At 45.9% G+C, this 26135-nt stretch overlaps 1 protein-coding gene across 3 annotated transcripts in view; it reads left to right on the top strand.

The window, feature by feature from the left end:
• PIKFYVE (phosphoinositide kinase, FYVE-type zinc finger containing) overlaps nucleotides 1-26135 on the top strand; it is a 2037960-nt gene that overhangs the window by 535357 nt on the left and 1476468 nt on the right. For 2 of the 3 annotated variants that reach the window (XM_085648834.1, XM_085648835.1), the window contains 2 exons: nucleotides 9462-9609; nucleotides 10593-10760. In XM_085648834.1, coding sequence (XP_085504960.1) covers nucleotides 9462-9609; nucleotides 10593-10760 — 316 coding nt within the window. The remainder of the gene's footprint in view (nucleotides 1-9461; nucleotides 9610-10592; nucleotides 10761-26135) is intronic. The other variant, XM_085648836.1, reaches the window with a different exon arrangement.

Genomic DNA, 26135 nt, shown 5'->3' with positions numbered 1-26135 from the left:
CTGCTTGTGAAAAAACCACGCTAGTCGCTGGCTCCCCAGGTCACCCTTGGGGCTATGGCTAGACTGATAATCGCAAAACTTCTCAAATATAAAAATACAGACCTAGAATTCCACCTTGCCAGAGTGTAAAAAGACCTGTAATACTGTGCAAGCTCTATCGCCTTAAACATGGACTTCAAATGCTGTCTAGGAGCTCGGCATGCACTCACTTAAGGGAAAAACTCCAACAGTTCCACATCCTCATATACTATTCTTTATATGGTTAGATTAAAGTTTACTTAACTTGGCAAACAACATATATTGCCAGTACCTCAACAAACAACCAAATTCCATAAGAGTCTGCAGGACAAATGAATCATGCATCACAACCCAACAAACAAACTTCAACGCACATCCCTTTTCCTCATCATTACTCGATGACGTCACCAAACCGTTAAAAGTTGAATTTGATACCGATCGACTTCAATTCATTGCCACATGCCTTAGTCAATGTTGCCGTTTGGCCTTGTGAGAGTGGCTAGAATGCTTCTGGAATTTTCTGGCATCCTTCTTCTCATCTCTCCATGACGCCCTTAGTTTCTCTTTCGCTTTGCAAACCATTATGAAATGGGTTTTCTTCCTGCAACCTTTGCGTATTTGTCAGATGGCAGGACATTTACCTTTATGTGGATAGGGGAATCCACAGCAGAAACACAATTTCTTTTTCTTCTGAGACATCTCTCGGTGGGCCTCTTCCTTATGTTTTTGCTTAATTTTTATGCTCAACTTTGATTCAGTTTTGGGTTGTTCCCGCTTCCTTATCAGTAGCTTGTTGATCGGCATGTTCCTCCACTCTTGCAGCCTTGAGCACTTTCTCCACACTGAGCGTTTCTCTCAGCATGCGTCCTCTGAATGAATCGTAGAGGCAATCATCAATAACTAAATCGCATGATTTCTGCATTGAATTCATTGTACTTGCAGTGCTTTATAAGTGTATCCAGTCTCTCAACAAACTCATCCATCACCTTACCAGGTTGCTCTCGCTTGGTTGAATGTGTACCTTTCATAGTCGACATATGGCATTGGATTGAACTTGGCCTCTAACGTCTTCTTGATTTGGTGGTATGATATTTTATCAGCGTGTGATATTTCTTTATCACTTCATCACCTGCAAGATTCTTTAAGTCTTATTGTCATCTGCTTCTTCTATAACATCTATGAAGTCATCAACTGTTTTGATCCAGAAAGTCCATCTGGTGGCAGTATAGAAAGGAGGTGGTTGTTTCAGGAATGCAGCGGCGCCATGTTTGGTGCTCTGTTCAACAGCCATTGGAAAGCTTCAAAGCTTGAAAATCTTTTGAATTGCACTGAGCACCACCAGTCGCCTCAATGGCAGCTTCTGAGGAGACCAATGGCTTCGTAAGTGCAACCCCCGTGCGTACACTTGGGTTGTTGTGGATGCCGCATGCTACTTTGAGCGCACCGGCCCTGGCCAAGTCTTTATTGGAGATCAGGTGATGCTTTTCTTGTTCGCTCTGGTGAGTACAGTTGTGTACCTGGCTGTCTATGCCTTCAGCTCTTTGTCGTAAATGGTTGTCACTGTCTTTAGCATTTTTGCTTTGTATTGGTGCTAGTTCTGTGTTATGCTGTGGTGCTGTAGCTCTTCTTTTAGCCTTACTAGTAGAGTATTGGCAGGCTTACTGATTGTGCTCCTCCGTAGGGCCTTCACCTTCTTCGACGGCTTCTCAAAAGCTGAAGTTGTGCTTTGACTCCACATACGCCAACTGTAGACCGCTTCTTGAGGTGCACGTGGCACTCACATGCAGTTTGCTGCACCACAGCTAACTCCAAGAGAGCAGTCGTGTATCTTTGGAGGCACATATCCCCTATCTTGTCGCCAGTTATAGCGCCCTCCCCAGCCAAGGAGCTTGTAACAGACCATGCCACACACGAAGCTCTGGTTCACGTCTTTATTCTTCAGCATGCAACCGTCAACTGAACGCATTGTGTCACAAACTTTTATTAACCCACACCCAGTCACACCTACAATATTACATAATATTCGTAAGGAGTCTTTCGAGGGCCACTAGAGGCCTCATAAAGAGGAGTTGGCCTAACGGCTAGGGCGGTCGACCTCAAATCTGTGGAACCGGGTTCGAGTCTCGACAATGGCAATGACAATGGCGCTCATCCTGTGATTCTGGGCAAATCACTTAATCTCCCCGTGCCTAACAAAAATGAAGGTGTTCTTGTGTAACGCAACTGGTGCTATGTAAAGCGCTCTGATACCTTTGGGTCAAGTTTGTGCTTTATAAAACTCAGTTTAGAAAATAATTTAAAAAACACAGGACACAATAGAATGTGTTGTGATTGCTGTCATTCAGGTTGTACTTGGTTGTACTGAGGAAATATGAATTTTGTGATCAGTTATGTCCCCTATCGTAGACCCCAACGGCTCCATGTGCATGCTATAAGTACATGTATGTTCCCTCCAGTTCCAGTTTTGAAGACGCAAATATATGTGCGTCCACCGTCAACATGTCCTCTTTCAGATCCGCCATGAATGGGTCAGATATTCCATTCCTAAGTATGAAAGGCCACCGACTTTATGTGGTTCACTTTCCACATTTCACAGATTCAGGCGAGTAGGCCCAGAATTCTGTCATCAAGCCTTTTCCTGCCTTCTGCCTCTGAAAGCTCCAGTCTGAGCCTGCATCTGTATCCATGAACTTTGTCCTACTCCCTGCGCGGCTAACGGTGCCTGATCCAGCCTGTTGCCTGCCAAAAACTGTATTTCACCTTCAAGATTATCTGCTCCGCTCCTCATCCGATGCATTCCTGTCTAGTAGTTTAGGTAAACATTCCTCCAGCTACCGTGCAAAGGGCCAGGCCTCGCTGTCCTCATGCAAATAATTCATAGCCCCCGTTACCATGGAATATTCCTACCCCCTCGCATCTCATGTAGACACTTAGACGCTTGTACACGCACTAACAGTCAGTATAGAATAGATTCTATCCTAGAGACCTTTCCTTTTGGATAACACAGTTCTTTAAACATAGGATATTAGATATGATTTGGGATTAGGTTGACATGACCCCCCAGACTTCTGTCTCCACATGTAGAGCTAAATGTCAAGTCCCCTTCACCCTCTAGTTGCACGTCAATCACACGTCATGCGGCTGCGCGCGCATCTCTGCCAAATATTTCTGCTGACATTGCAGGATTCTTTTATGGATCCACCCACTTGTGACATCATGTATAATGACGTTTACTAAGTTACGCCTATATGTCCGCCTCTATTAGTTACGTATGCACATTTTATCTGTATTATCAGCTGTTACGCCTCTTGCATCTGTTTCACTGTAATGCATTTCCTATAAAACTGATTATCTGTCAATAATGTATGCCCTTCCTTCCTGAACTTTCGTGGTGATGGAATAGAAGCCTGCAATTCGAATTGTATTCCTTTGTATAGGAATAAAGCCTTTTAGAACCTCTAATACCACGGATTCTGCCTCTTATATTTACTGAGTTATTCTTACTAGACTTTACCGCATAAAAAATAGTACCGGTAATGAAATATTTACCACACTTCTTTGAACAAAATCCTTGTGTGTGACAGACACTCACCCTATCCAGTGCTTGTCATGGACACTGCAGAGGGGGGATGCAGATTTGCCACCGAACCTAAAGCTGAGTCCCCATTCTCGTACAAAATGGGCGGCTGTTCTACCAGTATATTTTTGTTTCTGACTGTCGCTGTGTTGGTATGCGCAGGTTTGTATGTCAGTATGGCTGTACGTATTTGCATGGGTATGACTATGCTTATTTTTTTGTTTTAGCTGTCTGTGTTTGTTTGTTTTTGTCTATGACAGTGGTTGAAACCATGCTGGTATGTTAATATATCTTTGGGATTGCAGCTTGGGTGGGTTTGTGTGTCTTGTTTGCTCTTTCTTCTATTTGACTGAACCTGTATGTGTACATTGTTTTTGTGTGTTTCCTTGAATGGATTTGTATTGCCGGTCTCTGCTCACTGCTGATATTTGGAGTGACTAATGGGTCAAGACTTTGAAAGCAGGAAGACCCGCACCTACTTTCACCTTCCCGATGTGGGTAAATACAGTGCAGTAAAATTGACGTATGGTAGCAAGTTATTTACCATGCTTAAAAACAGTAAAACCTGCATTCGTAAGCACTATGTAAAAAGCATATCTCGTATTTAAAGAAAACATGTCCACTATGCAATGCAAACCTAATGCTACAGCACATCAGTCTGCTTAGCAGAGTGTATCTTCTCAAAGCACCAAGAAAAGCCCCTTTTTACATGCACCAGTACAGTATGTTTGAAATGCTCAGTCTAACATTCCCCAGCATACACTTCCTCCTCCCCGATATACAGTCCTTCTCATTGCAAGAGCAGCATTGAACACTGACCTTTTCTTTCCCTTCATGTCAGTGACCACCCTTACTTCTTTGACACTTTTTACCACTTCATCCGTCCTTTGCTTGCCCATGCATTAATGTACTCATTCAACCAGGAACTCATTCTTACATTCACTTATTTGCCCATCCACACAAAAATGCCCACAAACGTGCCAGTCAGTGAATGATCATTTTTGCTTACGGAAATACAAGACCAACGGGCTTTGCCAGTGCTTTTGTTAAAACCAATGTGTTGGCTGCCTTGGAACAGTTAAACACGATAAAGATTTCCAAACCACTCAAAGGTGAATGTTTTTTCGAATAACCTAATTCTAGAATGGCCACCACAAGTTCAAAGCATTGGCAAAGCTCTGCAGGAAGCCTTGGAAGGGCAGGTATTTTGGCTTTGCCAGCCTTTCTTTTTCTCGATGTTACATTCTGTGTCTTTTCCCCTTTGCTGCAATTCCTCGGGTGAGATTTATGGCAGTGAGTAAAGAAGATCAGGCAGCCACACAGCAGCAATTGTGTTTCCCACACAGCCACATTAGTGACAGTTGATTAAAGAAATGTAAGTTATAAAGTGGTCACTGTTGGAACAGTCGTGAGTTTCAATCTGCTCTAGCATGTTAATTTGGAATATTTGTGCGTTTCAACGTATACCAAAACGTATAATAGTGAATATCAGTTGCACTATACTTCCCAGATGCACAATAGACAATTTATCACAGATCTGCATGTACTCATGTTGGTGCTTATTTCACTGTATAAAAAGTCTATCAAGGAAGTGTTACCCCTCTCCAATTGCCCTGTCCCTATGCTGCCATTTGTCTCGACCCTCCTCAGATGAACCCCAATATTGTCATTGTAGTGTAGGAAATTGGGATACTGGATGAGGGGGGCTGAAATAGTACTCCAGCAGTAGCCACAATCACTGTCAGGGTGAGACACAATCAAACTCCAAATTAATCTGTGCTCAACCGTCTGGTAGCTTGGCACAAAGTAATTCCGGCTTAACTTAGATGCAGTGTGTAAAGTATTAATGCAGCTTTTCAAATAGTAATGAAGCGAAAACAGAACATAAGAAAAATAAAATGTTACAGTAAATTCGAGAAATAGAGATAAATGTAATAAATTATTAGATACCAAAATGATAAAAATCCAATCCGTAAAAGTGCAGATATGCAATTTTAAGTATTATTGAGAATAGTGCGCAGAAACACAAAGGGCCAACTGTGGTTATTTGGTCATGCCGAGACCAAGTCCCAAGTTAAGGCTGACCACGAAGGAATGTATGCCAGATACAGCGACCAAGTTAGGTCCGCTGATAACAGTACCTTAAGTCCTTTTTAGGTCTCGCCTGATCCAGCGCATGCGCTGGTCTGGCGAGACTTATTGAGAGGGCTCCAAAAAGTGCTATCAGGCCAGCCTAAAGCTACAGTGCATGTGCGCGGGCGCGCGCGCCGCGCTTTACCGGAATTACTTTCACTTTCACGGCCGCTTTGATGTTTGATCGTGATCGCGATCACTTTCACTTTCACGGCTACTTGGCATAGCCAATAGGTCTCGCTTTTGGGACCTTATAAGTATTTAGTTATGCAACTGTTGCATGGCTAAACACTTATAAGGTCCCAAAGGCGAGACCTATTGGCTATGCCAATGCTTGTTTGATGAGTGTTTATGAGATCCTATGTCGAGTATGCGCTGTGGTTCTGAGGAAGCTGCAGGACTGCGACGCGAAGTCCTCATCGAGGATGTAGTTGAGGAGGGGCTTCCGATATGAAGTCCTGCATTGCACAATGGTTGTTCCAAAGAAGCTGCAGGGCTTTGATGCCGTTGATGAGGGGCTTCTGATGGAAAGGCCTGCGTTGAAGATACTTCGCACAGCGGTGGTTCCTTGGAGACTGCTGCTACAATGTGAGGTCTGGCATCAGGATTGCGCTGCAGTAGTTCCGCAGAGGAGATGCATCCCGCTGCATCAGTTCTGCTGACAGGACCACATCTAGGTTGGCAGAGCACCTTCAGGCCCACTTCTAAAGGTCCAGGACTGAGATGTCTCCACCTGGGGGCAAGACTCACAGCAGACAGAGTTTAGGTGCTGGGTTCAAGGCAGTTGGAGCCTTTTCTGTCCCTGAGGCTATGATCAGGAGTCCAGCAAACTAGCCCTTGTAGTCACTGGTGGTCCTGTGTTCAAGATGCAGGCCTAGTCATTTTCACTCAGGCAGAAGGACAACAGAATAGCAGTTCTTCTGGAAAAGCAGAAAGACACGAGTGTGTGTAATTTTCCTTGTATAGCCTTGACACAAGACCATTCGATCATATCATTTGGCCAATTTAAGGTCTACAAAATATCTTATTAAATATATTAAAATGTACATATAGTGGGTATCACTGTCCCACATTGTGCTATTGGCTATATGGTGCATCATTCTGCCTTTCAAGACGTGCTTTTATTGGAATACACGAGTGTCTGTTTACATCGGAGAAGTGCTCTCCATTACTATGTTTTCTGTCACATTGAATTATTTGTCTCCTTCATTCATTCTATACAGAAAGCCGCCCCTTTTTGCTGCTTTTTGTTTTACAAAACATTAGCAAAGTCAGTAAGGTATGTTTAAAAGTTAACACATTAAAGCCAGAGTTATTGACTTTGCCAATGCTCGACAATTCAGACGTCTGTGCCGCTATCTGGGGGATCAAAGCAAAACCAAAGGGGATGATGGACGGAGTGTTGAACATTGCACACACTCACCCCCAGTCAACTGATCTGGGTTTAATCCATCACCGTTCTTTAGCTCACTCCGCCACCCCAGTTCAGACATGGCCATATGCAAATCAGTCTGACCCTGTGTCCCCTAGGAACAGTCCAGCCCAACTGCCAAGCCATGTCTTCCCTGGACCGGAAACTTGGGGATGGCAGTTAGCTTCCTAGCCAACAACCGCGTAAACGCGGCCTTCCTTTTACATATCCTCCTCTTAAAAATGAAAGGAGACACTGTCACCATGTATGTGCATAAACCACCAGAAGAAATGATTCTGTGACTATTTTCAGTGTCAAATGTGTGTGCAGAGTGCAGACTCGCTCGTGGGAACGGGCGCAGTGGGCGTCGCCCTGCTACCAACCTGGGGGAGAAACGAAGGGTTTGAAGAAACACCGAGCAGCTAGCAATAAATGGTGCTTGCTGCTCGGTGACAATTGCAAAGTTGCCTCAATCTGTGGGTTTCTTCGGGGGTGAAGGGGGCTGGGCCCTGCGCATGCGTTGGCTAGGGCAGTGACTGGAGTGTGCGTCACTGCCAAGAATGGATGTTTCTTTCGGGCGTTATTTGGATGGCCCACGGAGGGGTTAGAAGATTTCCATTAATCTAAATGGACGGAGCATGCCATTTGGGACAATGTAGTAGCGTGTGTGACCACAGTGAACTCTGCCCCTCTGCTTCCATCCAGCGACTCCTGATGATTATCTTGAGATGGGTGGGCTGGAGCCTGGGGGAGGGGTTCAGGAGCTGTGTTTGGGTTTGAGATACAAGGTTCATGTTTGTGTGTGCCAGAGCAGTCCGTCCCCAGTCGCCACAGGCCTCGGGGAGAATAACTGAATAAATAAGTCACTAAAAAGTCAGGTAAGTCAAAACTGTGAAGATTTTTTGTGTTCGAATGCCCATATATCAAAATATCCCAAGCATGTCTTGTCCCGCGTATTGCTCGATCTGTGGTTCCACGTTTAGGTCATGTCGTCTGCCTACTGGGTCCGTTATATGTAGCGCTTACGGTGTATACACATGTTGACGCGTATTAGGCAGAATCTGGCGTTGCTTAGATGCCCTACTCCCAAATGTCAATGCTTCCTCCTCACACCCTCTCTTTCAGGTATTCCCTTCCCATAATCTCTCATTTCAGAACGCAACAAGTGTACCCCAAAAAGCAAGAACATTGGCCGCCGACCAAGTAGTCAAGCAGCCCTTCGTATACCCTCATTTTGATAAGATTGCGTTGGGGTAGCGGGAGCTCCTTCTGCGTCCATAAATGTGATAATCCACCCACCATGTCAAGGTCTCGCGACGATGCACTTTCCCTGCTCCCATCGGGACACGTCCATCCAGAACTATGGACATGCTCGTAAATCAGGAGGGGGCCAAAAGGAGCCTGTGAGTTTTAAGGCACCTCGGCTCTGTATAGCAAGATAACCTTTAACCACTGCGCTGCCCCATTCGATGAAATGCGGCGCGCGTGTAAGTGCCTAACATTAGACAGCCTGGTTTAATGAGCACCATTGAGCTGGGTAACAATAAACACCTGTTATTAAGATACCCTTGGGGGAACGCCAGGCGCGCAACACCCATTGGACTAAAGGGCTTCAGCCTCCCCCGTCGTGTGTGGCAGCCCGGGATGAGACAGCTTCCCGGCACGCACACACCCGCACCCGAGCACTTCACAGGTTTCTAAAATACCATTTGCATGTTAATGAGGCCTCGCTGTTGTTTCACCCCTTCTAAGAGCCCCTGCAGCTCCACTCTGCCTATTGCTTAAAGATTCAGCCCATTCCCCCCCCCGAAATCAGCTCCACTCTGCCTATTACTTCAAGATTCAGCCCCCCCCACCATATTTTTTCTTAGCCCCCCCCCCCCGAAATTTGGCTCTAGTTGCACCTCTGGTGAACGCGCACTATACACATACACTGTTATGCTATGTTATGGTTGGCTTTTCAGTCAGTGACTGAGTCCTTCGACCTCTCAGAAGTGTGTTGCACGACAAAGTTCATTTAGAGTTCAGAATAACAGCTCCTGCTTAGTCCAAGCGAAATTAACTCGATTGTCAGAAATGTCCTCAGGAGGCACCTTACAGAACGAGGTCAGAGGCCATGGATGTGCGAGAATCGCGGCCCCTTATGTTTAAGCATTTTTCCTGAGGTTGGCAAAGGCGGAGATTCGTGTAGATGTAGAATAATCATCAATGCCGAACTGTCCTTGGCGGTGGCCAAGCCACTAGCTTTTCAGCCCTTTGCAGTTTGCTTGTGAGTGTGGATTGCTTGCTGATGCCGCCCTGCTGCTCTCGTTTTTGCTGCAGAATACCGAGTTCATTGAGACCCCCTCTCCAGACAGCGATTCAGTGAACTCCGTGGAAGGGCACTCCGAGCCCTCGTGGTTCAAAGACATCAAATTTGATGACAGCGACACGGAGCAGATTGCTGACGAAGGAGACGATACTCTGAACAGTGAGTTGATAGTTTTTCTAATAATAAAATCTTTGTTTTTTTTTTTTAACCGAAAAAGCTGTGCACAAAAGTATATATATTCAAGAAGTAACACATCGAATGTAATTAAGTGAATAAAAAAACAAGGAAAAGACGGGCACCTTCACAGTCACATGGTTGTAAGTGTTGTATTATAAAACACAAATATCTGAGCTGAGGGCATAGGATAAACTTCAATCACCAGTTTGCTCCTAACTAAAACTGCTCCTAAAGTTACTTTTATAAATATGGGCTTTTCGTGGTGTGAATAGCTCTCAACGGTGACCGTTGAGTCAGAATTTAGAATCGTTTTTTATGAAACCCCGTAGTACTATTTATATAAACATTTTATATTGGGTGCCACAGCTGTATCCATTCTCCTCTGCACCGGACCGCCCGCATCATATCCTGCGATTCTGTTTATAGTAGATTAGGAGGTTACTTGGAAGTCTGTTACAGGTCCAGACATAGAAGGGCGTGCTTCCCTTTAAGCCTTCTGAACGCTACAGTGTACCATTATGTACCATAACTGCTTTAATCTTTAAACCAGTAAGAGAACATTTTTTCATCCAGGTATTATTTTGCAACGTCATCTGAATATACTAACCTATATTCTTAACTTAATAGAAAGATTTTGTTCATGTTGAGTTTATTTCAGTTTGTAGCGTTTTAACGCAATCGTTTATTTCAAGAACACTTACTACACAATACTTTCCTTATTTCATTAGTTTGAACTTCAAACGGTCACTGCACTTTTTCTGCATGCATGAGACTAAGTACAAACTGTTACCATGTATTTATGAATATCAGTTTTACCCCTGAAGCAGTTCTCGTTGGTATTTGGGAACTAAAGTCCTCTTTTTCTCCTCTCTCCTGTCACCCTTCATAATTTTCCTATTTAAACCCCTTTCGATTTTATTGTTTGCTCCCCATACTCCTCTTGCTTTTTCATTCACCACCCCAAGATTCTGCCAGTCCCAGCAAGCGTACATCAGTAAGCAGCTTCCAGTCCACAATGGACAGTGACTCGGCCGCCTCCATCAGCCTCAACGTGGAGCTGGACAACGTCAACTTCCATATCAAGAAGCCCTCCAAGTACCCTCATGTGCCCCCTCACCCATCTGACCAAAAAGGTATGACGTTGTCGCCATATTGAGTTACAATGGTTGACGAGCCATGCCTTGAAAGCACAGATATGATTTAAGTTCTCTGGCCTCGTGTGCAGAGCTTTTTAATCTTGCCCATTTGTAGTTTTTCATTTTTTCATGAAAATATTGATCTTCATTTTACACCACTGTTCATTCTCTCCTTATGAAAGCGAATGTGCCATGATGGAGCATGTGAAAACTCCTAAAGCTTCACTATTCTTTATGTATATTTATCTGCAACTCTATCCTCTATGCAGTTGAAGAGGACCTACATTGTATTTCATGAGTGCCACTTTGTGGATTTTGGTTCCCTTTGCTACAGATTTGTTTGGGAACCATGTTTGTATGTTCGAGGCATATGGGCTGCAGATCACACACTAGTGCGTAGAACGGCCCGGATGATTACACTTTGTTGTTGTCCTGGAAGAGTCTTTGTATAGTGGATGACTCCTCCTCTGGATTATAGTACGCATGGGCATCGACTCCATCTTCAGATTGTTTTTTTCCGCCATCGGGCTCGGATGTGTATGTCGCTCCCGCTCTGTTTCGTTACCGATCTCATTTCGACGCACATTCCTTGATTCCTACCGTCGGTATTGTTTTCGATCGAGACTTCCTTATACACGCGTCTCGAACAACCTTCACTTCTCAATTCCGGTGCTTGTCGAGGGCCATCAGGCCCAACTGCGCCATTGGGCCTTCGGCTCATGGAAAGAACACCATTCAAGAAGTGCCCTCGGTGTGGACACAAATTCCCCCACACTGATCTACATGAGGTGTGCAATCTGTGCTTGTCCCCAGAGCACAAAATCCGAGATTGCCTGTCCTGTGCTTCGTTCCGGTCGAAAAAGACAATCGGAGACCGTCGAGTCGGAGAGTCATGGCACAATCTTCTTCATCGGCACCAGACACCCTGGTCCATGAGACTCCAGTCCAACCGGAGTCCGAAGAAGAAGAACAGCAGGAAGACGTCATCGTTCCCGAAGCAGAGGATTCAGCTTCTGGAGCCAACAAGCAGGCAGAAGATGACGATCCCCTTCTAGCTGGTCAGCGGGTCGTAAGTACAGACATCGACCCTCTTGATACCCCCACACCGGTTGAGGCTTCGGTTCCACCTCTGGGCCCAGGTGCACACCGATCACAAACTTCTGATGTCCCGCCTTCGGGCCCGGCAACTAAGACTTCCAAAAAGCCTCTAGGCGACTCTGGCTCGAGTCAGCCTCGAGTCAATCCCGATAAACAGAAGGTTCTGAAACCGAAAGTGAAGCCTATACAAACTCCGGCACAGAAGAAAACTTTGGCACCTAAAACTGTCGAACTAAAGTCAAGTCCGATACCAAAGCAAACTTAAGCACCTATAACTGTCGAACCAAAGCCAAGTCCGGCACCGAAGCAAACTTTGGCACCTAAAACGGTCGAACCGAAGCCAACGCCGGCACCAAAGCCAACTCCGGCACTGAAGCAAACTTCGGTACCTAAAACTGTCGACCTGAAACACGCTTCGGAACCAACAACTCCGGATCCGAAGAAAAAATTCGAATCGAAAAGAGCTTCCGACCACAAGTCTTCGGAACCAGACCTCAATCTACTCCTAAGACTGTTCTGAACATTGCTAAACCCAACAAACAGCTCGATGCCAAACATGACAAGCCGTTTCCGAGAAAGGATTCTCCCAAAGAAGGGCTTTTCTGTTCAGATGCAAAGCAAAAGATTCTTCTTATTCACCCAAAAACTGGACCTATCACCACTTTACCTGCTAAAAGTAAACTGGAACCTCCTTCCACACCTTCAGTCCCTCTCAAAAAACATGCTCAAACTTCTCCCATAAGAGTATCTTCACCACTTCCAGAAGTGCCAGACCCTTATAATTCCCCCACACATCCCACATAGCCCTGCACCAGCAGATAACGATGAGGATGATATTTCTGAAGGGGCAGAAGATGAGCAACCCTTAGATCATCCAGGTGATATTACTGGCCCATCAGATGATCCTTGGGAAGACTACAATGCACCAGATGCCCCGGATCTACCCCAAGATGACGCATACCCTTCTAGGCCATCTCCTCCAGATGACACCATTGGGTTCACACAACTCATTCACAGAGCAGAAGCCTTTTATGGGGTCTATCGCCATACGGATCCACACTATTACCCTCTCATAAGACCACAACCATCTTTCTAATGCTTAAAGGGGTTATAAAACATGCACCAGGCGTATTTAAAGACCCCGTCAGCGCCAGGGTAATTAATCCCAGGTTGGAGAAAAAATACGAAGCCGCCCCAACTGACCCAGCCTATATCAAGGGCCATCTACCATTAAACTCTTTAGTTGTCTCCAACGCACGAAAAAGAGCTAACTCTCAGACAACCGGGGATGCTCCATCCCCTGATAAAGAATCCAAACTCTTAGATGCTTCAGGCAAACGTATGACATCTCAAGCAGCCAACGTCTGGAGAATCGCCAACACCCAAGCTCTGTTGGCAAGATACGATAGGGCTCACTACGATGAGCTTGAAACCCTTATACAACATCTACCAGACAAATACAAGACCAGGGCTACTGATTTGATACAGGAAGGGAAGGTCATTGCTAACACTTCCATCCGTTGCGCTCTAGATGCTGCTGACGCAGCCTCAAGGGCAATAAATACCGGCATACTTTTATGCAGGCATGCCTGGCTGCGTATTTCTGGTTTCAAACCAGAAGTACAAACCAGTATTCTCAATCAACCCTTTGGCCAACAACATCTGTTTGGTCCCACGGTTGATAACTTTCACGAAAAGATGAAAAAGGACACTGACACTGCAAAATACATGGGAGCTTTACAAAAGCAAACTACCAGAGCGTCACTTCATCGCTCCTCGTACAGGGGCGCCTCAACAACTTTTCCTACCACTCCTGCCTCCTCTTGTTACAAAACTCCCACCCAATGCAAGCCCAATAGAGGTTATTACAGAGGAGGATACAGAGGCAACAATACTAAAGGTAGAGGCAGATGTAACAACACCCGTACTGCCTCCACCCCCAAGCAGTGACTTCCCTCCCCTCCCCCCAGACCATTCCAATCCTGTTGGGGGGGGGGGGGGGAGATTACAACAGTTCCTACCTCTCTGGAACTCCATCACAACAGACAGGTGGGTGAGACAAATAATTCAGTCAGGTTATTGCCTAGAGCTCACTTCCACTCCTCCAACAACACCACCCAAACAACGTCCCATGTCACAAGAGCATCTCACACTCCTAAAGCAGCAGGTCGTCGCTCTACTGCACAAACATGCAATAGAACCAGTTCCACTACACCATCAAAACACAGGGGTTTACTCTCTGTATTTCCTTATTCCTAAAAAAGACGGCTCCCTCAGACCTATACTGGACCTGAGACCCCTGAACCTTTACGTACAGTCAGACCACTTTCATATGGTCACATAACAGCAGGTCCTTCCTCTGCTAAAACATGGCGATTTCCTTGCTACCCTACATCTCAAGGACGCCTACTTTCACATTCCCATTCACCAAGCTCACAGGAAGTACCTTCGGTTTGTAGTGGACGGTCAGCATTACCAATTCAAAGACCTCCCCCTCGGAGTCACTACAGCACCCGAGTCTTCACATAGTGTCTTGTGGTAGTAGCAGCAGCACACTTGAGAAGGGAAAACATCCATGTCTTCACATATCTAGACGACTGGTTAATAAAAGCCAAGTCATACAAGCAATGCGTCCAGCACACACACACAAGACCATTCACCTCTTACACGAACTCGGTTTCACTATAAACAAAACAAAGTCTCACCTCCAACCATCCCATTCTCAACAGTATCTAGGTGCCACAATAGACACCTCCAAAGGACTTGCATCCCCCAATCCAATATGAATACAAGGCATGCAAGCTGTTCTACAAAAATTTCAACCGCAGCACTCACTACCAGCTCGAGTGTTCGTGCAACTAATTGGAATGATGGCATCTTGCATTTTCGTACCACACGCAAGACTCCATATGCGCCCCCTGCAATAGTGCTTAGCCTGCCAGTGGAACCATGCTCAAGGTCAATTAACAGATCTGGAGGTGGTCGACGGCTGGACACATCGCTCTCTGCAGCGGTGGAACACCAAAAACCTTTCCAAAGGACGGCCGTTCCTCGAGCCAGTTCCACAGGTAGTACTTACCAAAGACGCATCCCTCACCGGCCGGGGAGCTCATTTGTCAGAGCACACAGTACAGGGCAGGTGGACACCACAACAAAATCTACTCCACATAAACCATCTGGAGTTGCTAGCCATTTTTCTAGCTCTAAAATCATTTCAAAATTACCTATCAGGCAAGTCTGTCTTAGTCCGCACAGACAATATGATAGCCATGTACTACATTCAAAAACAGGGAGGAACACACTCCTTACAGCTCTCCCGGCTGGCGCAGAGCATATGGAGGTTGGCCATTCCTCAAAACATCTACCTACTAGCAGAACATCTACCAGGAGTTTAAAATCAGGTTGCGGATCTGTTGAGTCGTCGGAGACAACAGATTCACAAGTGGGAACTTCATCCGCAAGTTCTTCAACCTTTCTTTCAAGTATGGGGACAGCCACAAATAGATCTGTTCGCCACCCACCTAAACTCCAAATGCCCAAGCTTCGCCACCAGGTATCCATACCCATTGTCCAAAGGCAATGCGATATGGATGAGTTGGTCAGGCAGATATGCGTATGCTTTTCCGCCTCTCCCACTCATTCCGTTAGTGGTGCGCAAGCTGCAGCAACACTCCCTCACACTGATTCTCATTGCACCAACATGGGCAAGGCAACTCTCAGTGGTACCACATCAAAAACTACAACTCTCACCACACCTGTTAACACAGAACCATGGAGAGATCATGCATCCGGACCCCATGCAACTCAACCTAGCAATTTGTCTCCTCAGGCCTTAGAATTTGGATATCTCAACCTCCCACCTGATTGCATGAACGTTATCAAAGAAGCTAGACGTCCCACCACTAGAGCTTGCTACGCAGCTAAATGGAAAAGATTTGTTATATATTGCACCAATAACAACATCAACCCACTAGATGTTTCCATCCAGAACATCATATGCTACTTGCTGCATCTCCACAAATGCAGTTTAGCATACTCCTCAATCAGGTTAAATCTTGCTGCTATAGCAGCTTACCTTCAAAAGAGATAGCATCTATCATTATTCAAAGTTCCTGCCATCAAAGCCTTCATGGAAGGTCTCAAAAGAATAATTACTCCCAGGTTACCACCCTCACCTGTATGGGACCTTAACATTGTTCTCACCAGGCTCATGGGTCCTCCATTTGAGCCTTTGCATACGTGTGAATTACAATTTCTTTCATGGAAAGTTGCTTTTCTAGTAGCTATTACATCACTCAAAAGGGTGAGTGAGATCCAGGCACTAACAATTCAAGAACCATTCTTGCAACTCCATCACAACAAGGTGGTTCTAAAGACAAATCCCAAATTCCATCCAAAAGTCATTTCACCATTCCATCTCAATCAGTCTGTTGAGTTGCCAATATTCTTCTCCCAACCTAAAACAGTTGCTGAGAGAGCTCTATATACATTAGTTGTTAAAAGAGCTCTCCTGTTATGTTATGTTAATCCAGCTTATAAAGCGCACGGTTACCCGAAGGTGTCCTGGCGCTGGTAGCAAATTCTTCTAAGAGCATGGATGGGCCAGGAAGATAGGTAACTGAGGGAGACCTTATAGATTAAAAAGCCATGTTTTAAGTTGTTTCCTAAAAGCAAGAAGGTTAGTAGAGTTCCTCAGATTCCAAGGGAGGGCATTCCACGCCTTGGCTGCACCTGCTATGAAACTTCTTCCCCCCCACGAGGCTTTCTTCATGGGAGGTATATTCACCAGTTTAGCTCCAGATGACCGCAGGGTTCTCTTGGGGGCATGCCATTTAAACTGGTTAGCCAAGAAGTCAGGCCCCTGACCATGCAGTCCTTTGTAGACCAAGCATAGTGACTTAAACTGCACCCTTTTTCTGATGGGCAGCCAATGTAATCTTCGTATTTCTTTGGCTGCCGATACAAATTTGGGGATGCCCGTCACCAACCTTGCTGCAGCATTTTGCAAAATCTGCAATCTGTTTAAATGCCGCTCTACGATGTATAAATAGAGCCCATTGCAGTAATCCAGCTGCGATAACACCATAGAGGATACAACTGTAAGCAGGCTGTCTTCTGGCCAAAACGGTTTGATCTTTTTATCATCTTGAGGGATTGAAAAGTGGCCGAGGACGTAGCCTTTATCTGATCCTCAAAGTTCAATTTGTCATCCACCATTATAGCCAGATTCTTAGCCTTTCTTAAGGGTCTGGGGCGATTGCCCATGTCCGGTGGCTACCAGTCAGGGGTCCAGAAGTTGGCTTTATTACCAAACATGAGGACCTTCGTTTTGGCTCCATTCAATATTAAACAATTCTTTGACATCCAGGATTTGACTGTTGCCATACATTCTTGAAATTTCTTGTCCTGGTAGTATAGACACTACAATTTGTGTGTCATCTGCGTAAGATGTTAGACTAAAACCATGTGATCTAATCAAAGGAGCCAGGGGTGCCACATAAATATTAAAGAGGGTTGGACTGAGGGCCGATCCCTGTGGAACTCCACATGGAAGCATAAAAGCATTGGAATAGAAACTTCCTAAGGACACTATTTGTTTCCTATTTGTTAGGAATGCTTTTAGCAGCTTCCAGGCCTTTCCTTTTACCCCTACCTCCGACAAACGGTCCATCAACAGATCATGATGGACCGTGTCAAAGGCCGCAGATAGATCCAGCATAATGAGGGCTGCCTCACCTCCTTGTTCCATGACTTTCCTAATTTCTTCCGTCGACTTGATTAAAGTGGTCTCCGTACTATGCCCTGCTCTGAAGCCATATTGTGTAGGGTCCAATACCTTATTTTGAAAAAGAAATGTGCTCAACTGAGCAATTATTTATTTTTCTACTATTTTTGCAGGTAGTGGGAGGCGAGTAATGGGCCTGTAGCTATTCGGATCTTTTGGGTCCAGATTATTTTTTTTCAGAAGGAGTATTGAGCCCAACTTCCAGATGCTGGGAAAGTCACCTGAGTCAAACATGTTATTAAATATTGGTGTCCGTGTCGTAGCAATCGGTTCCAAGGCTAGTTTGGCCACTGTCACCAGGCAAGGATCATACGGGGAGCCAGACTTGGCCGTGCTCCGTAGCATCCTAGTATCACTGATACCAAGTGGGGCAAATTTCTCAAGAGAGGGCCTTACTCCTGTACCTTGCTCTGCCTCAGTCTTCATTTCTTTTTAGACACCTTGCGGAAGTTGATTAAAAGCTGAGAATATAACTTCCACCTTGCTTTGGAAGAACCTCGCAATTTCTTCAGCCATTTCTTGGCTTGCCTCCACCCTAGGTCTACTTGGGTTCGCCAGTCTTGCTACAGTTTTATAGAGTTCTTTGGATGAATTTTGTGCTATATATATTTGATTTGCAAAGAAAGCCTTCTTTGCACTCAACACGGCTTGTTTATTAACAGTAAGGCTTTGTTTGTAGCTTTCTTTATCTATTGTATAGTAGTTTTTCTGCCACTTGCGTTCCAGCTGTTTACAGGTTAGCTTTTGCCTTTTAAGCTCCTCTGAAAACCAAGGTGACGTTGGTAATGCTTGTTTGGGATATACCAATTTATCCAGAGCTAGCTTTTTGCAGGCTATGTCCACCCATTGGGTATATGATCTAGCCGCGTCATCCCCATCGGTTTGCTGGGACTGCGCGGTGGAATTAAGCAGTTCTTGTAATTGAGCACCCACCATTTTATCCCAGGCCCTTATTTTTATCTGCTTTGGCCTTTCCCTGATTTTGTGGCAGTCATCTGGGATGGTTATTTCAAATAGAATTCCTACATGGTCAGTTCAGACCAGTGGGAGCAATCCAGTATACTTAAGATGTGGATTATTGGAAAAAGTCCCATCTAGTGTATGTCCTGCCATATGAGTAGGTCCATTTACTAATTGGATCAAGTCAGCACTGCTCATCAAATCTAGCAGCGCTTTAGTGTCGGGATCCTCTGGCTTTTCCAGATAAAAATTGAAATCTCCAAAAATGGTGAGAGAGTTGGAACTTACATTGATAGGACAAAGCCATTTCGTAAAACAAAGCAGCTTTTTGTGTCCTTTTCTCCTCCACACAAAGGTAATTCCATTTCAAAAACTGGGATTGCAAGGTGGATTGTTAAACACATTCAAATTTGCTACCAAAAAGCAAAACACACTCTATCCATTCCACCAATAAACTAGGGGCATCTATGGCATTTTTAGGGAACATTCCCTTAGATGATATCTGCAAAGCAGCTACATGGTCTACATTGCACACATTCACAAAGCACTTCTGTGTAGATGTGCAAGCAAAACAACAAGCTAGTGTAGACCAGGCTGTACTCAAACACAATTTCAAACCACTGCAACAGATACTGGTACTCGCCGCTAAGGGAGAGAACTGCTATGCAATCTATGCACTAGTGTGTGATCTGCAGCCCACGTGCCTCGAACGGAAAATGCTACTTACCAGAATGCATCTGTTCTTGGCATGTAGGGCTGCAGATTCACACACGCCCACCCGCCTCCCCGGCTACCTCTTATCTGTTCCAGTAATATCTTAATTAGATACACTATACATGGACTTCTCTTTCTGTTCTCACACAACTCCATCATTTCCCGTAATGGCGAATAGCAATCTGAAGATGGAGTCGATGCCCATGCGCACTATACTCCAGAGGAGGAGTCATCTACCATACAAAGACTCTTCCAGGACAATAACAAAGTGTAATAATCCGGGCCCACCACCAGATGGCGATCTATGCGCTAGTGTGTGAATCTGCAGCCCTACATGCCAAAAACAGATGCATATTGGAAAGTAGCATTTTCCTTATGACATTGGGAGCAGCAACAAACCTGTTTGAGTTTAGTCTCGCCAGAAGAGTGCCGTCCAGTCTACTTTCACTTCGCATCATCTATGTGTATCACCATATTATCCTCTCTATATAGATTAACGTCTGATCAGCTAGCCTGTGGGCATTTTAGGTGTGCCAGACTTTGAAATTTCCTTTGATAATATGTTGAGTATTCTGGTCTGAGCGCTGCGTGGTGCTGCTTGCTATGTTACATATGTACATACATATAAATATTTTGGTTTATTATCTGTGAAAAAATGTGCATCCAATGCATTATTTAGATGGAATTTGTCTAACTTAAGTTTAACAGTTTAATTACTACAACCATTGAATAAGCCAGTTTATATGTTACTCTCCCTTTCATATGAGGACAAAGTATATGGATGGGATTTTTATGACCGGACTAGGGCTGCTTCGAATTTCTAACTTAGAATCCAGCCTCTCTATGGCTTGATGATTGTGATATTAAATGGGCATTTTGGGCCTTTATTATATTCATATGTCACTGTGGGGCAGGTGTGGCAGCATCGTACATTTTCAGACTGGATAGCCCCAGCCCATGTAGCATGAAGGGTGAGTGGAGAAGAAGGCTAAATAGGCATGTGATTATGTCATACCAGTTCACTGACTGCTGTATACGTGGCACATAATAGAGGAAAGAATAAAGAACAGAAACTTGCAATGGCTCTGCCAGGTGCTGTGGCAAGAAGGGAAGTACACCAGTCAGGATGAGGCAAAACGTTCACAAACGAGGGTGAGGGTAGTGATTCCTTGCTGTGAGAACCATCCGTGCAGTACTGAAGGCCACAAACACACTTGTGTGGGTATTAGAGAAGGGTGAATTGTGTTTTTTAAAAAAACAATGACATTCTCGGACAAAATCTAATTTCATATTCAATGAGGTTTTTTCAAGCAGTTGGACGATGTAACCAATCACAAACTGAGTTGTTGTAATGTAGTGTCTGACAAAACATAAAAAGACTAATATTCACCAGTTACGGTGGTCTTCTAGCCTTCAATCCATGTCTATTCTGCACTGTTTATGTATTCATTCCTGCCATCTCAAATGTCTTGGCAGCATCACTGGTTTATCTCATGTATTACAACACCTCGATATCACAGATGTCACTCAAGGGCATTGCACCTCATTGGACTCCACTGTCCAAGCAGTGTGGCTGTATTATTGGCTTTTCACCAATGCCAAGGGTGGAAAAAGAAGAGGTGCTGAGAGCATAGATGCCTTTGGCAGAGTGTTTGGGTCTGACTATAGGAGTATGCTATCTTGTTGGTCCTCCTCTTAAGCTGAAGGAGTGCAGAGGCCATATAGAAAGATGATGGAATCAACCCAGATCTGTGACTGGGGATGAGGGTCTGAAAAGTTTCAGCACTCTGTCCATCATCTCCTTTTGTTTGCTTTGTTCGCCCTAAGTTGGCAGGGTATTTCCAGACGTGGTCCCTTGCTCACTTTCCCGTGAATTAAAACTAGCCTGGTTTATGAGGGGTGTTACCCCGAAACCGGTCCCAGGATCCTTGTTTCCGGTCCAGGGAAGACTTGGCTTGGCAGTTCTGGCTGGACTATTCCCATGAGAAACAGGGTCAAGACTGATTTGCATATGGATGGGTCTGAACTGGGGTGGTGAAGTGAGCTAAAGAACGACGATGTATTCAACCCAGATCTGTGAATGGAGGGGAGAGTCTGAAAAGTTTCAGCACTCTGTCCATCATCTTCTTATGTTTGCTTTGTTTGCCCTAAGTTGGCAGGGTATCCCCAGACGTGGGTCTCTTGCTCACTTTGCCACTTGATTCATACTAGCCTGGCTGATGAGGGGTGTTACCCCGAAAGCGGTCCCAGGATGCTTGTTTACCGTCTAGAGAAGACCTGGCTTGGCAGTGAGGGCTGGACTGTTCCCATGAGGAACACGGTCAAGACTGATTTGCATATGGCTGGGTCTGAACAGGGGTGGTACAGTGATCTAAAGAACAATGATGGATTCAACCCAGACCTGTGACTGGGGGTGAGTGTCTGAAAAGTTTCAGCGCTCTGTCCATCATCTCCTTGTGTGTGCAGAGGCCTTAGCCTGCTTTATACTAGCAAGGCATGTCTGGAATGTAACGATGATCCGCTGTCTCCAAAGAATGGGGGGCGTCCCCAAACCACACTACTATAACAACTTTTAAATAAAATTATTCAAAATGTGTTGACTTAATCACAAAATGTCTTTCTATTTTGTTTTCTTTCCGTGAATTACGTTCTTATTTATTAAGTAGCCTCCGTATACTTCATTTTGATCAAACTCATATGTCCATAGCATAAATATGCCAAGTGCATTTCGGGCATCCCTCTTCATCAGGGGCTTAATACTGCGAAAATAGAAGAAACGTAATCTTAGTTAAATACTGTACAATGTTTCAACTCCCACAGATCAACCATTATAAAAATGGTGATATAAAACACTGGCCTTTATGTCCCCTGTAGATCCTGTATATTCTGTTTATCAGAGTGAAAAAAATCTTAAACGGTGCTACCAGTGAATTCATGCCACTTGTGTGCTCGTAAAACAAAAGAAAAGCGTGTGTTGGTGATTTTATAACATGAAAAGTCTTAGAACCAAAAAAACAATATCCAGAATCGACAGTTAAGGGCGGTGCTCGGTAAGTAAAGTATATAGAATCGACTTTTAATGAATCTTTCGACTTGTGTGTATAAACCATTCTAACGAAAACGATGTGAGTGACGTTCATTATACATCTTGATGACCGTAGACTAGATAACATGAGTTAAACTTACTGAAACGCGGTGTATTGGTCGCAAAAGGGCTATGGACCACCTCTTACATTTTTCAGGGTCCAAAACGCTTTTTACCTTTGAAAAATAATGTAATGCCATTGATCTTACTGAACGATAATGATGAAAACACGAATAAAAGCACTCACCCTTGATAAGGCATTAAACTTTCCTATTAACAACAATGTACCGCGAAAACCGATTTCTGCGGTGCCCAGGGGAATGTTCTCCGATATACGGTGAACCGGATATAAAGGCTTCTTTCAACAAGAAGTGAATAACTACACGTATTGCGTTAATGAACTAAACCCAAAACTACAATGGTGAAAAAATAAAAAAAGTGAGTAATGAAATCTAAAAATGGTGATAACAAGTGTCTATCTGAAAGAAACACGTTAGTTAGATTCCTCACCTTAGAATATCCCCAGGCGTCAGGCTGTATCCGGAAAGATTTTTTGTCAGCAATACCCTTGTGCATCGCTAGGCGTCTTCTGCGGCTTCGCGTCTGGCGTCGTGATCGCCGGGATGACGTCGTCGGAGTACTTAGACGCCGCCCTCGTGCGCTGACGTCAGTTCTTCTTTTTTCCGCCGATCCGGGAAGAGCGTACCCTATTAGTCACTTTTTGACTAAACTTTTTTGATCTCTTTTGGTTCCATTCTCGTCGACTTCGACTCTGGTGCCGATAGGGATGCCTGGCTTCAAAGCTTGTGACTCCTGTCACCGACTGATGTCGGTCACGGACCACCACCGCCGGTGCCTCTATTGCCTTGGGGCCGACCACGATGCCGAGTCGTGCCTCGACTGCCGGGCCTTGATTTCGAAGGCTAGGCGGGAGCGGTCCCGCAAGCTGCTCGAGTACCGGCAGTCGGCTCCACGCCGTTCAAGGTCCCGGTCGAGGAGGAGGTCAAGGGACCGGTCGCGGAGCCGCAGCCACCACCGCTCGTCGGGGTCCAAGTCTTCGAGATCCGGTAAGTCGAAGCACAGCAAGAAGTCGAAGAAGCGACATCGCTCCTCTGGCTCCCCTCGCCGGTCGCACGACTCGGCTGAGGGTTCGGGTGGCACCACCTGCGCGGCTCTGGAGCTGCAGGGGTCCTGTAACGCCCTGAACGTCTCAGGATCGTTTAACAGACACGATAATGAGGACGCAACCACTTGTGAAGTGTTAGTTATTTTAATGAAGGCAAAAATAATACAAAGAATAAACAAAAGTTATAGTCACTGGAATCCTCCAGGCTAAGTACGTTACCAGCCCACAGCACGGATGGTCCTAACCGTCCTCTGCATATACGCCGATCCCGGCGTATGCCAACAGAGGGCAGAAATGAAATGGCCGACAATGCCAATCGGTAGGCTGTGAGGGGCACGAAGAGTGTTGGGGAGAATCGAGGAGTCAGGGAAACACCCAGCCGGGGTCTCTACCTGAAGGGAGCAGCCGCTCAACCTCTTCCTCAGCCTGCACCGGGACGCGGAGTCACCTCCTGGTGATGCGTCACCGATACCCCAATCAAAAGCAAGAAGACTGAACCGAGAGCAGCCGCTCGATCGATCCTGTGGACTTCCGAGTCTGTAACGCGGCAAACACCTCCTGGTGTGCGTTACAGCTGGCAGTCCCTGTATCTCTGGTCGGGCTGGGAGTTACGACTCCAACCAGCAAAAGCGCCACTGCGCTTTGACTCAGCCGAGTCAAAAAGCGAAGCTCAATGGTTGACCGGTAGAGCTTCCGGGTCCTTCACAGGTGACGATGGGGCAAGACACGGCCCAGGGAGTAACGACTCGACCTACCTCCGTTCTTGCCTTACTGGAGCACCACTCCGGAACACTGCTCTTCACGAAGCAGGTACGTCGGTGTAAACACAATATCCGACAGCGTTGTACCTCCCGGTTCCTCCCTTTATAGGGCGTGTTTTCCTTGAGTTATGTAACAGCTCTCCTGTTTACATAAGGGCGTGTTTTCCTTGAGTTATGTAACAGCTCTCCTGTTTACATAACCTCTCAACCGCTAAGCATCCTGGGAGATGTAGTCCGTTTTCGCTGGTTACCGTTTTCCTCCCCTCGCATGACAGGAATTCTTGACAGTACATCCTCCCTCTCAGCGGCTCCCCAAGGGTCCAGCGCTGGCAGGAAAACGCCGATGGAACAAGGAGACCAAGCGCGGAGCATGAACCCCTTCAGCCGGTTCCCATGATTGCTCCTCCGGGCCATAGCCTTTCCACGCAACCAGGTACCACAGCTTCCCCCTGCGCCATGTGGACGCCCGTATGCCCGACACTTCATACTCCACCTCCGACTCCACGCATACCGGCCTAGGTGTCCCAGACGGCTTGGAGGGTGCTGGTTTGAGCAATGATACATGAAAGACAGGGTGTATCCGCAATGACTGGGGCAAGCACACCTTCACGTTCACGGTACCCATACACTTGGTAATTCGATAGGGGCCCATGTACTTGGGATGGAACACACTGTTCTTTCGAAACCTCATGTTTCTTGTGGATATCCAGACGTAGTCTCCAGTGCGGTACAGTGGCCCGGGCCTTCTCTTCCTGTCTGCCGCAGCCTTGTATCTTCTCTTGGCCTCTATTAGGACAGCCCTTGAGCGCATCAACGTGTCTTTTATGTGTGCCACCCTGTCCGCTGTGGCGGGAATCCTGTCCTCTCTGAACGGATGTAGAAATGGCAAGAACCTGGGATGTTGGCCATAGTTGCTATAGAACGGAGATGACTGTGTGGAGCTGTGAGTGGCGTTGTTATAGGCTATCTCTGCAACCCATAGCAAGTCGACCCATTCTTCCCTGCCCTGGTCCACAAAACATCGCAGATACTGTTTGAGCGTTTGGTTCAGGCGCTCGGTTTGGCCGTCCGTTTGAGGGTGGTAGCTGGTGGACAGGGCGGTCTTAACATGCAGCGCAGTGCACCAAGTCTTCCAGAATTGCGCAGTAAACTGCGACCCCCGGTCCGACACGATCACCCCAGGTAATCCATGCAGTCGTACCACATTCTTTAGGAGTAGTGACGCCAATTCCCCGGCCGTAGGGACTCTCTTGCAGGGGATGAAGTGCCCCATTTTCGTCAAGTAATCCACCACCACCAGTATTGCCGTCATCCCCTGGTCTACCGGTAGGCCCACCACGAAGTCCAGTGATATGCTATCCCATGGTCTATCCGGGGTCGGAAGTGGATGTAAGAGCCCTTGGGTTCGGCCATGGTCGGCCTTCATGGTAGCACACGTAGGACACTCCTGTCCCCACCTCCTGACATCCACTCTCATGGTTGGCCACCAGAAATGCCGTCCCATGCTAGCCACCGTTTTTTCAAAGCCCAAATGACCTGCGCATTGAGAGTCATGGCACCAGATGAATGCTTGTTTCCTTAGCCTAGGCGTGGGTATCAATAGGCACCTGCCCTTCAGGGGTATCCCGTCCTTCAGCTGCCATTCTCTGTGACTGAGGAGCCACCTCCGCCATGCGAATGACCTGATCCCTCTCTTTATTCCCCTCAGGAAAGTATCCGGTTGGATAACCCTCAATACCATCCTCGGGGAAATGATGGAACGCTCGGTCGCAGGCAATGGTTCCTTAACTGTAGATTGACGGGACAGGGCGTCCGCCTTCCGGTTTTCCGTCCCCGGCCGATA

The sequence above is a fragment of the Triturus cristatus genome, chromosome 3_2, assembly GCF_964204655.1.
Source record: "Triturus cristatus chromosome 3_2, aTriCri1.1, whole genome shotgun sequence".
Taxonomy (NCBI): Eukaryota; Metazoa; Chordata; class Amphibia; order Caudata; family Salamandridae; genus Triturus; species Triturus cristatus.
Note: the sequence above shows the minus strand (reverse complement) of the source record. Positions and strands in the feature narration are given on the sequence as shown.